Here is a 14,091-nt window from a genome sequence, read left to right on the forward strand (position 1 = left end):
AAAAAAAAAAAAAAAAAAAAAGGAGGGTTGGGGGTCGGGCGTGGTGGCTCATGCCTGTAATCCCAGCACTTTGGGAGGCCAAGGCGGGCAGATCACGAGGTCAGGAGATCGAGACCACATTCCAGCCAACATGGTGAAACCCTGTCTCTACTAAAAGTACAAAAATTAGCTGGGCATGGTGGCGTGTGCCTGTAATCCCAGCTACTCAGGAGGCTGAGGAAGGAGAATCACTTGAACCCAGGAGGCGGAGGTTGCAGTGAGCTGAGATTATGCCACTGCACTCCAGCCTGGGCAACAGAGTGAGACTCCGTCCCAAAAAAAGAAAAAAAAAAAAAGGAAAAAGGTACATGGGGCAGAATCGAAGACAGACCAGGCGTGAGTGTCCAGCTGTCCTCTCCCGGTGAAGTCATGGATGGCACTTAATTCTCCCAGCAAGATGTGTGACAACGCACAAGCAGTACTGCCAACCAGGGATGCTCCTGTAAGCCTGGGTGTCCAGGGTTTTTACTGGGGGTCAGTCACATATGCATGGTGGCTGACCTGAGACTCCGGCCCCTTCAGAGGTCAAACTGATACCCAGTGGCTCCAGGCCCTGACCATAGATCACAACATTAACATACAGCATCCATTGTGGCCCCAGGCCCCAGGTAAACCAAGACACTCTTATCAGTCAGGACTTTCCGAGGGCTTAGAGGTTCCCTCCCAGAAGCTGGTCCAGGGCCGGTCCTTTTTTTGGAATGTGTGGAGTTTGGACAACCCAGGCCTGCTGCATTCACCCCTCGCCGCATCCCACCACTGCCTTCTGCAGCTCCGCACTTTGCTTTGAATAATAACAACCCCAGCAACAGCGGCCATCACAGGCCCTTGTTGCTGAGCGCTTGCTGTGTCTGGCTTATTGACTCCTTCCTGCAGTGCGGAGAGGCAGCCGCCATCAGCGCATTCGTACAGGGAGAAACTGAAGGTCTCAGAGGGCCCGGGTTGTGCCCAGGATCACATAGTTCATAATTGGTGGAGTCAAGATCAAGCCCCCGTCTGCCTGCCTCCAAGCTCTTCCACAGGGCGCCTATGGCCTCTCGAGCCACGGTTGTTTTTTTCTTTTTCTATTTTTTTAAAAGTTAAGGCTGGGCACGGTATCTCTTATCTGTAATCTGAGCACTTTGGGAGGCCGAGTCAGGCAGATCACTTAAGCCCAGGAGTTCAAGACCAGTCTGGCAAACATGGTGAAACTCTGTCTGTACTAAATATATAAAAATTAACCAGTTGTGGTGGGGGGTGCCCATAGTCACGGCTACTCAGGAAGCTGAGGCATGAGAATCACTTGAAACATGAGAATCACTTAAACCCGGGAGGTGGAGGTTGCAATGAGCCAAGATCACGCCACTGCACTCCAGCCTGGGTGACAGAGCGAGACTCTTAAAAAAAAAAAAAAAAAAAGTTAAAAAAAGCCCATTTTATTATAGAAATGTATAAATATATAGAAATGTAGAAAGAACATAAGTGAATAAGCATATATCTCCCAGGCAGGAGATTTTAAACAGAGGCAGGGGCAGGGTAGAAGTGGCAGAGGCGGGTGAGGCCGGCTGGGTGACCATTTGCTGATGCCTTAAGGCCTTTGAAGATGTGGCCTGGGCAGGGAAAGAAGCAGCATAGCCTCGGTTCGAACAATAGCTTGGTTGTTCACTAGTGCTGCGGATGACCTTGGCAGGTGACCTCTCTCTGATCTTTTTTCGCTGATTCATTCATTCATTGAGTTCACTCAGTAAATATTTACTGAGCACCTACTGTGTCTCTGGAATGGCTCGAGGCTCTGGGGGACAGTGGACAGCGTGACAGATGTGCCTCACAGGCTCTGTTCTACTGAGGAAGAGACCAGCAACAAGGTAAAGAAGTGAAATTTGGCCGGGCACAGTGATTCACGCTTGTTATTCCAGCACTTTGGGAGGCCAAGGTGGGTGGATCACTTAAGGTCAGGAGTTCGAGACCAGCCTGGCCAACATGGTGAAACCCCGTCTTTATTGAAAATACAAAAATTAGCTGGGTGTGGTGGCGGGTGCCTATAGTCCCAGCTACTCGGGAGGCTGAGGCAGGAAAATCACTTGAACCCGGGAAGCAAAGGCTGCAGTGAGCCGAGATCGCATCACTGTACTCCAGCCTGGGTGACAGAGCAAGACTCTGTCTCAAAAAAAAAAAAAAAAAAAAAAGAAAACGTCTGGGTGCAGTGGCTCACGCCTATAATCCCAGCACTTTGGGAGTCCGAGGCAGGTGGATCACATGAGGTCAGGATTTCGAGACCAATCTGGCCAACATGGTGAAACCCCAACTCTACTAAAAATACAATAATTAGCCAGGCGTGGTGGCACACGGCTGTGATCCCAGCTACTTGGAAGGCTGAGGCAGGATAATTACTTGAAGCCGGGAGGCAGAGGCTGCAGTGAGCCAAGATCGCACCACTGCACTCCAGTCTGGGCAACAGTGAGACTATGTCTCAAAAAAAAAAAAAAAAAGAAGTGAAATGTATTAAAAGATGTTTCCTTGTGGAGGCCCTGAGGGGGAACCATCCGTGGTGTCTCTCCTGGCTTCCTGTAGCTGCCAGCAACCCTTGGTACTCCTTGGCTTGTAGATGAGTCACTCCAACTCCTATCTCCATCTTCCTGTGGCTGCCTTCTCGGTGTCCTGTGTGTGTCCTTTTCTGTCTCTTATAAGGACACTCTCATCGGATTTAGGTTCCACTCTAATTTAGTATGATCTCATCTATATCTTTACCTTAATTCTACCTGCAAAGACCCTATTTCCAAATGAGATCATATTCTGAGGTTCCAAAGGGATGTAAATTTTTAGGGGACAACATTCAACTCATTATACCCAGTAAATTTGAATTTCAGATAAACTATGGATAATTTTTTAGTACAGTATAAGTGTGTCCTATGCAATACAGTCATCCAATATTGCATGGGACATAGTTAAACTAAAAAAATTGTTTGTTGTTGGGCCGGGCATGGTGGCTCACGCCTGTAATCCCAGCACTTTAGGAGGCCAAGGCGGGTGGATTGCTTGAGGTCAGGAGTTCGAGACCAGCCTGGCCAAACTGGTGAAAGCCTGTCTCCACTAAAATACAAAAAAAAAATTAGCTGGGCATGGTGGTGGGCACCTGTAATCCCAGCTACTATGGAGGCTGAGACAGGAGAATTGCTTGAACCCGGGAGGCGGAGGTTGCAGTGAGCTGAGATCACGCCACTGCACTCCAGCCTGGGCAACAGAGTGAGATCCTGTTTTAAAAAAAAATTGTTGTTGATCTGAAATTCATATGTAACTGGTGTCCTACACAGTCAGCCCTCCATATCCATGGGTTCTGCATCTGTGGATTCAACCAACTGTGGATAAAAAATATTTGGGAAAAAAATTGCATCAGTAGTGAACATGTACAGACTTTTTTTTGCCTTGTCACTATTCTCTGAACAATGTAGCATTACAACTATTTACATAACATTTTCATTGTATTTGGTGTTATAAGTAATCTAGAGAGAGATGATTATTTAAAGTATACATGGCCAGGCACAGTGGCTCATGCCTGTAACTCTAACGCTTTGGGAGGCTGAAGCGGGAGGATTATTTGAGGACAGGAGTTTGAGACCAGCTTGGACAACATAGTAGGGCTCTGTCTCTGCAAAAATTTTTTTTTTTTTCTGAGACAGATTTTTGCTCTGTTGCTGAGGCTGGAGTGCAGTGGCGTGATCTTGGCTCACTGCAACCTCTGCCTCCTGGGTTCAAGTGATTCTCCTGCCTCAGCCTACCGAGTAGCTGGGACTATAGGTGTGCACCACCATGCCTGGCTAGGTTTTGTATTTTTAGTAGAGACGGGGTTTCACCATATTGGCCAGGCTGGTCTCGAATTCCTGGCCTCAAGAGATCCACCCTCCTCGGCCTCCCAAAGTGCTGGGATTACAGGTGTGAGCCACTGTGCCCAGCCTCCATAGTTTTTTTTTTTTTTAATTAACTGTGCGTGATGGCACACACCTATGGTCCCAGCTACTCGGGAGGCTGAGGCAGGAGGATTGCTTGAGCCTGGGAGGTTGAAGCTGCAGTGAGTCATGATTGCAGTACTGCATTCCAGCCTGGGGGACAGAGCTAGACCCTGTTTCTAAAAAAATAAAAATAAAGTATATGAGGGGATGTGCAGAGGTTATATGCAGATATGTCTTTTTTTTTTTTTTTTTTTTTTTTTTTTTGAGACAGTCTCACTCTGTCGCCCAGGCTGGAGGGCTGTGGCTTGATCTTGGCTCACTGCAAGCTCCGCCTCCCGGGTTCATGCCATTCTCCTGCCTCAGCCTTCCGAATAGCTGGGACTACAGGCATGCGCCACCACACCTGGCTAATTTTTTGTATTTTTAGTAGAGACGGGGTTTCACCGTGTTAGCCAGGATGGTCTCGATCTCCTGACCTCGTGATCCACCTGCCTCAGCCTCCCAAAGTGCTGGGATTACAGGTGTGAGCCACCGCGCCCGGCTGCAGACATGTCATTTTATATCAGGGGCTTGAGCATTTGTAGGTTTGGGTATCCATGGGACATCCTGGAACTGATCTCCTATGGATACCAAGGGATGACTGTATTTTTTCTTTTTTCAAAACCTAATAAGGAGAAAAGGAAAGCAAGGGAGGGGGTGTTTTTCAGTTTCAGGTAAGGTGGTCAGGAAGGCCTCACTGAGCAAAGGACATTTGAGCAGAGACCTGAAGGAGAGGGGAGCAAGCCCTGTGGAGATCTGAGGGAACCCCACGTGCAAAGGCCCTGGGGCAGGAGTGTGCATGGTGTGTGGAGGAACAGCCAGGAGGCCTGCGGGGCTAGAGCCCGGCGAACCAGCGGAAGAGAGCAGGAGGTGAGGGCAGAGGGAGGGGGACCTGGGGCCAGATCCTGCAGGGCCCCCCTGGGCGGTGGTGAGTACTTTGCTTTGACTGAGTGGGCCGGTGGCTAAGCCGAGTGTTCTAAGCAAAGACTGGAATTGCTATAGGTGCGAACTGGCGCCCTCTGGTGGCTGCTTGGGGAACCCACTGGGGATGGGGACGGGGCAGGGAGAACCGCTCCCAGGCCAGGGAGGAGAGTGGCTGAGACCAAGGGTTGAGAAACAGTCAGATTTTGCATCTGTTTTGAATGTGGTGCCATCATGATTTGCCAATGGGTTGGATGTGTGAGAAAGGGAGGACTCCAGGATGACCCCCAGGCTTTGGGCCTGAGCACCTGGAAGGATGGAGTTGCATCTTTTGAGATGGGGACGAGGGTGAGAGAGCAGATTTGGGGCATCGTGGGTTTGAGAGGATGCCCTTGCGAAGGTGTTGAGAGGCCCACGGCGCATCTGTATGGAGGTATTGAGTAGACGCCCAGCCGTGTGAATCTGGAGCTCAAGCGAGATATCTGGACTGCAGATGGAAATCTGGGAGTCCTCAGTAGACAGATGGCATGTGACAGCCACAAGGGAATGCTTGATGGTGGAAAATGGCAGCAGCAATTGCCACGAAGACCCAATTAAGTTATTCTTTTTTTTTTTTTTTTGAGACGTAGTCTCACTGTCTCCCAGGCTGGAGTGCAGTGGCACTGTGTTGGCTCACTGCAACCTCCACCTCCTGAGTACAAGCAATTCTCCTGCCTCAGTCTCCCAAGTAGCTGAGATTACAGGCGCGTACCACCATGCCTGGCTAATTTTTGTATTTTCAGTAGAGACGGGGTTTCACCATGTTGGCCAGGCTGGTGTCAAACTCTTGACCTCAAATGATCCGCCTGTCTCAGCCTCCCAAAGTGCTGGGATTACAGGCGTGAGCCACTGTGCCTGGCCCCAATTAAGTCATTCTTTTAGCAGATGTTTGTGTGAGGCCTGGTGCCAAGTGCTGTGTCTTCACTGAGGAGTGAAATTGGGCCTGCATCGTGCGCTCTGGGAGCTGAACGTGGGTGGTGGGTACGGTCATGAATGAGATGCTCTCCCCAGTGGTGGTTAAGTTCAGACCATGAGGGCGAGGGGCATGGTGCCCTGCAGGCGGATAACAGAGTGGACCTTGGTTGCTATACTGGGGTCCGTGTGCAAATTAGAAAAAGGTGCCTCTTTCTCTAGCCTGGAACTGTCCGTTATAGTAGCCACGAACTTCATTAAATTTAAATGTACCCCGGGCGGAGTGGCTCACACCTGTAATCCCAGCACTTTGGGAGGCCAAAGTCTGGGTGGGTGGATCACGAGGTCAGGAGTTCGAGACCAGCCTGGCCAACATAGTGAAACCCCGTCTCTACTAAAAAACAGCACACACACACACAAATTTAGCTGGCATGGTAGCAGGCTCCTGTAATCCCAGCTACTCCGGAGGCTGAGGCAGGAGAATCACTTTAACCCGGGAGGCGGAGGTTGCAGTGAGTCAAGATTGCACCACTGCACTCCAGCCTGGGTGACAGCGCAAGACTCTGTCTCAAAAAAAAAAAAAAAAAAAAAAATTTAAATGTAGACACTAGCTGTTAAAATTTGACATAACTAAAACAAAATTAAAAATGTTTCTCAGCATACTGATCATGTTTCAGGTGCTCAGAAGCCACCTATGGCCAGTGTCGACCTTATTGGACAGTGCAGATCTAGAACATTTTCCTCACTGCAGGCAGTTCTAGTGGATGGTGCTATTCTGTTCCTTTATTTCCATCTGAAGTGTGGCTGTCATGATAAATGGACAGGTCTGCCCTTAGATCTGGTACCTTTGTGCAGTGCACATCGTGCCCAACCACACAGGGTGGCCCTGCTCAGTTTGATGAGTAGAGGAAGGCTGCTGCTTTTTTTTTTTTTGAGACAGAGACTCACACACTGACACACTCTGTTGTCCAGGCTGGAGTGCAGTTGGCGCGATCTCAGCTTACTGCAACCTCCACCTCCAAGGTTCAAGTGATTCCCATGCCTCAGCCTCCAGAGTAGCTGGGATTACAGGCGCCCGCCACCATGCCCAGCTAATTTTTTGTATTTTTAGTAGCAACAGGGTTTCACCACGTTGCTCAGGCTGGTCTTGAACTCCTGGCCTTAAGCAGTCTTCTTGCCTTGTTCTCCCAAGGTGTTGGGATTACAGGCGTGAGCCACTGCCCCGAGGCACTATCCGAGGCTTTTTGATAGTGATAATGGACCTAGAATATGACAGAGAGTAAGACTTCAATCGTGAAAAGGGAAGGAGGCAGGAAGGGGGTAGAGAGAGTCTTCCAACAGCATGTGCAAAGTCTCTGTGGCTGGAGGAACTAAAACCAATCTGGTTTGTTGTTGTTGTTGTTGTTTTGAAGACAGGGTCTTCTCTGTTGCCCAGGCGGCAGTGCCAAGCTGTGATCATGGCTTACTATGGACTTAATCTCCTGGGCTCAAGCAATCCACCTGCCTCAACCTCCTGAGTAGCTGGTACCACATGTGTGCACCACCATGCCTGGCTAATTTATATATATATAAATGTATTTTTGTTTTGGTAGAGATGAGGTCTTGCTGTGTTGCCCAGGCTGGTTTCGAACTCCTGGGCTCAAGCAATCCTCCTCCCTCGGCCTCCCAAACTACTGGGATTACAGGCATGAGTGATCTCGCCCAGCCAACCTAAAGACAGTCTGGATAGTATGGAGTGACCGAGGGGATTTGTGGTCCTGTGAGGCCTTGCAGGCCCTACTAGGAAGTGTGATCCTGATTCCCGAGGGCAGTAGAAGCCTCAGAAGGGTTTTAGCAGGAGATTGACATGGTCAAATGTGTCATTCTGGTTACACCACTTCCTGGCCATGTGACCTCGGGCAATTACTTAGCCTCTCTGTGCCTCAGTTTCCACATCTGTAAATTAGGAGTTTCACACTGTGAGAATGTGCATGTAACATACTTCAATCTGTGCCTGGCACATAGTAAGTGCTATGTAAATGTGCACCATTATCATTGATGATGATTGTTGTTATTTTATTGTTTGACAAGATCTCCCTGGAAGCTGTGTAAAGAACCGATTGGCAGGGGATGGGGTGTGTTACAGGATTTGGGGAGACCATTGAGAAGGCTGTTGGGCTCATCCAGGCAGGATGAAATGGTGGTGGCTGGCATGGACTGGGACAGGGCTGGTGGGGAGGAGAGAGCTGGGTGAAGTGCGGTCTGCTTGAAGGTGGAATCGGCAGGATTTATTGTGACAGGGAAGGGAGCAGCAGGGATCACGTGCAATGTCCAGGTTTTTGGCCCAAAGCCCCGGGAGGATGTGAAGTTTCCAGAAGAGAATCTGGCGCACAGTGGACATTTGATCGATGCAGATTTCTTTCTCCTCCAGCTTTCAAACTGCAGCGCAGCCTGGGAATGGAATTTCTCAAGGTCACTCTGTAAGTCCCAGAACTGCTCGACCAGCCTAGGCTGGAGGATGTGAGCACAGCCCTAGGACTTACTTCAGAGGAGGATTTTCTTGGCTTGACTCTTTATCTTTTTCTTTTTTTTTGAGACAGGGTCTCGCTCTGTCACCCAGGCTGGAGTGGAGTGGCACGATCATGGTTCACTGCAGCCTCAACCTCCTGGGCTCAAGTGATCCTCCAACCTCAACCTCCCAAGTAGCTGGGACCACAGGCATGCACTATTGTGCCTGGCTAATTAAAAAAAAAAAAAAGACCGGGTGCGGTGGCTCACACCTGTAATCCCAGCTTGTTGGGAGGCCAAGGCAGGTGGATCACAAGTCAGGAGTTCGAGACCAGCCTGGCCAATACGGTGAAACCCCGTCTCTACTAAAAATACAAAAAATTAGCCGGGCGCGGTGGCTCACGCCTGTAATCCCAGCACTTTGGGAGGCCGAGGCGGGCGGATCACGAGGTCAGGAGATCCAGACCACGGTGAAACCCCGTCTCTACTAAAAATACAAAAAAAATTAGCCGGGCGTGGTGGCGGGCGCCTGTAGTCCCAGCTACTCGGTGAGGCTGAGGCAGGAGAATGGCGTGAACCCGGGAGGGCGGAGCTTGCAGTGAGCCGAGATCGCACCACTGCACTCCAGCCTGGGTGACAGAGCGAGTCCCCAAAAAAAAAAAGAAAAGTAGTAAGAGTAGGCCAGGTGCGATGGCTCACGCCTGTAATCCCAGCACTTTGGGAGACTGAAGTGGGGGGGATCGCTTGAGGTCAGGAGTTTGAGACCAGCATGGCCAACATGGTGAAACCCCGTCTCCACTAAAAATACAAAAATTAGCCAGGTGTGGTGGTGGGCACCTGTAGTCCCAGCTACTCGGGAGGCTGAGGCAGGATAATCACTTAAACCTGGGAGGTGCAGGTTGCAGTGGGCAACAGAGTGAGACTCTGTCTCAAAAAAATAAATAAATAAAAAGAAAGTAGTAAGAGTAAAAGTTGGGGAACAGAAGCCCTACATGACTGTTTAAATGAGAGATGAAGGTGGCTTCAGTGAGAAGATAGCAGCAAAGGAGATAGAGAGGAGGGTGGATTCAAGAAGATTCAGGGGGTTAGCAAGTGAACTCGCCAAAGGATTGGATATGGGTGTGATAAGAAAAGAATCTGCCAGGCACAGTGGCTCATGTCTGTAATCTCACTTTGGGAGGCCAAGGTGGTTGCATCACTTGAGGTCAGGAGTTCAAGTCCAGCCTGGCCAACATAGTGAAACCCCATCTCTACTAAAAATATAAAAATTAGCTGAATGTGGTGGCGTGTGCCTGTAATCCCAGCTACTCAGGAGGCTGAGGCAGGAGAACTGCTTGAACCTGGGAGGTGGAGGTTGCAGTGAGCTGAGATTGCACCACTGTACTCCAGCCTGGGCGACAGAGCGAGACTCCATCTCAAAAAAAAAAAAAAAAGAGAGAAAGAACAAGAAAAAAGGGCTTAGCAAGGTGGCTCATGCCTGTAATCCCAGCACTTTGGGAGGCCGAGGTGGGCAGATCACATGTCAAGAGTTTGAGACCATCCTGACCAACATGGTGAAACCCCTTCTCTACTAAAAATATAAAAATTAGCCGGGCATGGTGGTGTGCACCTGTAATCCCAGCTACTCAGGAGGCTGAGACAGGAGAATCACTTGAACCTAGGAGGTGGAGGTTGCAGTGAGCTGAGATTGTGCCACTGCACTCCAGCCTGGGTGACAGAGCGAGACTCTGTCTCAAAAAAACAAAAACAAAACAAAACAAAACAAAACAGGCAGGGCATGGTGGCTCATGCCTGTAATCCTAGCACTTTGGGAGGCCAAGGCTGGCAGATTGCCTGAACTCAGGACCAACATAGTGAAACCAAGACCAGCCTGGGCAACATAGTGAAACCTCGTCTCTACTAAAATACAAAAAAAAAAAAAAAAAAAAAAAAAATTACCCAGGCATGGTGGCGTGCGCCTGTAGTCACAGCTACTTGGGAGGCTGAGGCAGAATTGCTTGAACCCGGGAGGTGGAGGTTGCAGTGAGCCGAGAACGTGCCACTGCACTCCAGCCTGGCAACAGAGCGAGACTCTGTCTCAATAAAATAAATAAATAAATAAATAAATAAATGAAAGTATCTGGAAAGGGACATCCTTAGGTGTCCCTAGAATCCTTCATGCAGAGACCTAGCCCATCTTTTTCTCTCTGACTCTCCTCTTAGGCCTTGTATGACCCCATCAACCCTGACACGGAGACCCTCGAGCAGCCATCACTAACGGACTCCCAGCGTCTGTCTAATGAGCAGGAGGTGCTTCGGGCTCTGGAGCCCCTGCTGGCCCAGGCCAACTTCTCCCCGCTGTCTGAGGACACCCTGGCCTACGCGCTGGTGGTCCACCACCCTCAGGATGAGGTCCAGGTACTTGGCTCCCCAGGAGAATGAAACTCCCAGGAGGCCTCTAGGGTGGGGTAGAGCCTCTGAGAGGCATGGGCTGCTGGGAATTGTAGTCCTGAGCCCGGGACTCTGGCCCATATGACGCACTTGGTGAACTCAGAGAAGGTGCTACTTTTGGCTGGATGCAGTGGCTCAAGCCTGTAATCCCAGCAGTTTGGGAGTCCAAGGCGGGTGGATCACCTGAGGTCAGGAGTTCAAGACCAGCCTGGCCAACATGGTGAAACCCCATCTCCACTAAAAATATAAAAAATTAGCCGGGCATGGTCGTGGGTGCCTGTGATCCCAGCTACTGGGGAGGCTAAGGCAGGAGAATCTCTTGAACCCGGGAGGTGGAGGTTGCAGTGAGCTGAGATCGTGCCATTGCACTCCAGCCTGGGCAACAAGAGTGAAACTCCATCTGAAAAAAAAAAAAAGGAGGTGCTGCTTTCTCAGGTCACTTCACTGCCATCTGTTGGAAAAGTATCAAATGATATGGCTCTCTTAGGGCAAGAGACTTAGCACCATCTGCCAAAATTGTAATAATAAATAATATAATACAAGGCCAGGTTCAGTGGCTTATTCCTGTAATCCCAGCATTCAGGAGGCCGAGGCAGGAGGATCGCTCGAGCCCAGGAGTTCCGGACTCATCTAGGCAACACAGGGAGACCCCGTCTCTACAGAAAATACAAAAATTAGTTGGATATGGTGGTGTGGGCCTGTAGTCCCAGCTACTCGGGAGGCTGAGGTGGGAGGATCATTTGATCCCAGGAGTTTAAGGCTGCAGTGAGCTGTGAACCATGATCTTGCCGCTGCACTCCAGCCTGGATGACAAATTGAGACCCTGTCTCAAAAAAACAAAACAAAACACATACACACACACACACACACACACACACACAGACACACACACACTAAAAAAAAAAAAAAAAAAAAAAAAAAAAAAAAGCCCCCAAAAGCACTCGAAATGCTAACAAAATTATAAGAAATACTAAAATCAGCTGGGTGCAGTGGCTCACACCTGTAATCCCAGCACTTTGGGAGGCCGAGGTGGGCAGATCATTTGAGGTCAGGAGTTTGAGACCAGCCTGGCCAACATGGTGAAACCCCATCTCTACTAAAAATACAAAAATTAGCCAGGCATGGTGGCGGGTGCCTGTAGTCCTAGCTACTTGGGAGGCTGAGGCACAAGAATCACTTGAACCCAGGAGGTGGAGGCTGCAGTGAGCTGAGATTGTGCCACTGCACTCCAGCCTGGGTGACAGAGTGAGACACGATCTCAAAATAGAAATAAAAATAAAAACAAATAAAAAATACTAAAACCTCCCCAAATTCCACATTTTAGTGATTTTAAACTGCAGTTTTTCCAAAGTCATGTTTTGTCATCTCTGAAATTGGGATGTAATTTACAGGTGGTGGTGTGACATCATTTAATTGGCAACGTATTTTATTTTTAGTTGCTTCATAAAATAATCGGGTAGAGTCAGTGGCACCTTAGATTCTAGGAAATATGGTAATAAAGATGACTTCTACGTGAATGGCACTGTGTTAGATGATGAGCCCTTGTGCAGTATACGACATGGACAACCATATGTGACAGCCCTGCCTAGATGGTAAATGGTGATAAGTGGGAAACAGGGGAATTATTTAGGGGCAGGGCATCTGATTCTGGTATCCTGCCCTCAACACACCTGCCCATGTTCACCCGCCACTGCTTCCTTCATCCCCCCGGCAGGTGACAATAAATTTGGATCAGTATGTCTACATGCACTTCTGGGCCCTGGGCCAGCGAGTCGGGCAGATGCCCCTGAAGTCCAGCGTGGGCTCCAGGCGTGGCTTCTTCACCAAGCTGCCTCCTGCAGAGAGGTGAGGCGGCCCTTGTTCCCCAGCTGCAGCAAGAGGGAGCAAGGTTAGAGTCAAGAGGGGACTGACAGGTCAGTGTCTGGTTTGGGTGTCTGGGCCCTGGGTGGGAAGTTGAGAAATGGAAGGCGTGACTCATCCAAATGCTGTCTTTTCTTCTCAAGGGAAAGTGAGTACCACACTCAATTCCCAGGGGAAGAGAAAGGATGGGGACAGTTCTCCCCATTTTCCAATAAGGAAAACTGAGGCTCGGAGAGGGAGGTCCACATTCTGAAGATGCGGCACGGCCAGGATTCCAACAAACAACCTGCACGTCCAATACCAGGGATCGATGGCACGATTGAACCGATCCCCTGTGGTTGGACACAGCTGATCTCTGGTTTCTTCCCCATGATTACTGAGTCGCTTTTAAGATGGTTGTGCGACTGTAGAGCCAGAGTGAGTGTCCTAGGACTGGAGGGGGCTCCCCAGGGCAGTGCAGTCCTGATCCTGCCTCTGTCTCTGTCCCTCAGGAGATACTTTAAGCGGGTGGTGCTGGCAGCCCGGACCAAACGGGGACACCTGGTACTGAAGAGTTTCAAGGACACGCCACTGGAAGGCCTGGAGCAGCTGCTGCCGGAGCTGAAGGTGCGCACGCCCACCCTGCAGCGTGCCCTGCTCAACCTCATGCTGATGGTCTCTGGTGTGGCGATCTTTGTCAACGTGGGCATGGTGGTGCTAACCGACCTCAAGGTGGCCACCTCCCTGCTGCTGCTGCTCTTCGCCATCTTCATGGGCCTGCGGGCCTCCAAGGTGAGCAGCGCCTGCCACGCCTCCTGCGGCCCTGCGCTGTGGGGACCAGGTCAGGCCCCCTATAGTTGTCTCTGTTTCATGCATTGTTCCTGCGACATGCTCTCCTCCCTCCCTCCCTTCCTTCCTTCCCATTCTTCTTCTTTTCTTTCTCTTCCCTTCCCTCCCTGTTCTTCCTTCCTCCTTCCCTTCCTCTCTTCTTTCCTTCCTCCCTCTCTCTCCTCCCCTTCCTTTTCCCCTTTCCCTTCCCTTCACTTCCTTCTTCCCCTTCCTTCCACCTCCCCTCCCCTCCTGTCCTCTCCCCTTCCTCCATCCCCTTCCCCTCCCTCCCTTCCATCCTTCCTGTTCCTCTTTTCCTTCCCTTCCCTCCCTCTCCCCACCTCCTTCCTCCCCCCCTTCTCTTTCTCCCTTCCCTCCCTTCTTGCCCTCTCCTCCGCTCCCCTCCCTTCCCCGTCCCTTCCCTGCTTCATTTACTCAACATCCCTTGGGGGGGGGGGTTCTTAATCTCTCTGAGCCTCAGTTTTCTCATCTGGAAAATGGGGATGATAGTGAGATCTGCCTTGTAGGGTTGTGAGCATGAAATGAGTGAGTCTGTGAGAAGCACTGGGCAGTGCTCGGCTCATGGTAGGGGCTACGTAAGAGTTGACAGCCGCTCACTGAGTGCCGGCTTTAG

General features: G+C 50.2%; 1 protein-coding gene across 3 annotated transcripts in view; it reads left to right on the top strand.

Annotated features, from left to right (window-relative positions):
• Positions 1 to 14,091, top strand: part of TMEM143 (transmembrane protein 143) — a 33,351-nt gene that overhangs the window by 9,776 nt on the left and 9,484 nt on the right. For all 3 annotated transcript variants that reach the window (XM_032169283.2, XM_032169284.2, XM_058425159.1), the window contains 3 exons: positions 10,563 to 10,757; positions 12,505 to 12,635; positions 13,142 to 13,421. In XM_032169283.2, the coding sequence (XP_032025174.1) occupies positions 10,563 to 10,757; positions 12,505 to 12,635; positions 13,142 to 13,421 (606 nt within the window). The remainder of the gene's footprint in view (positions 1 to 10,562; positions 10,758 to 12,504; positions 12,636 to 13,141; positions 13,422 to 14,091) is intronic.

Source organism: Hylobates moloch, unplaced genomic scaffold, assembly GCF_009828535.3.
Source record: "Hylobates moloch isolate HMO894 unplaced genomic scaffold, HMol_V3 SCAFFOLD_12, whole genome shotgun sequence".
NCBI lineage: Eukaryota > Metazoa > Chordata > Mammalia > Primates > Hylobatidae > Hylobates > Hylobates moloch.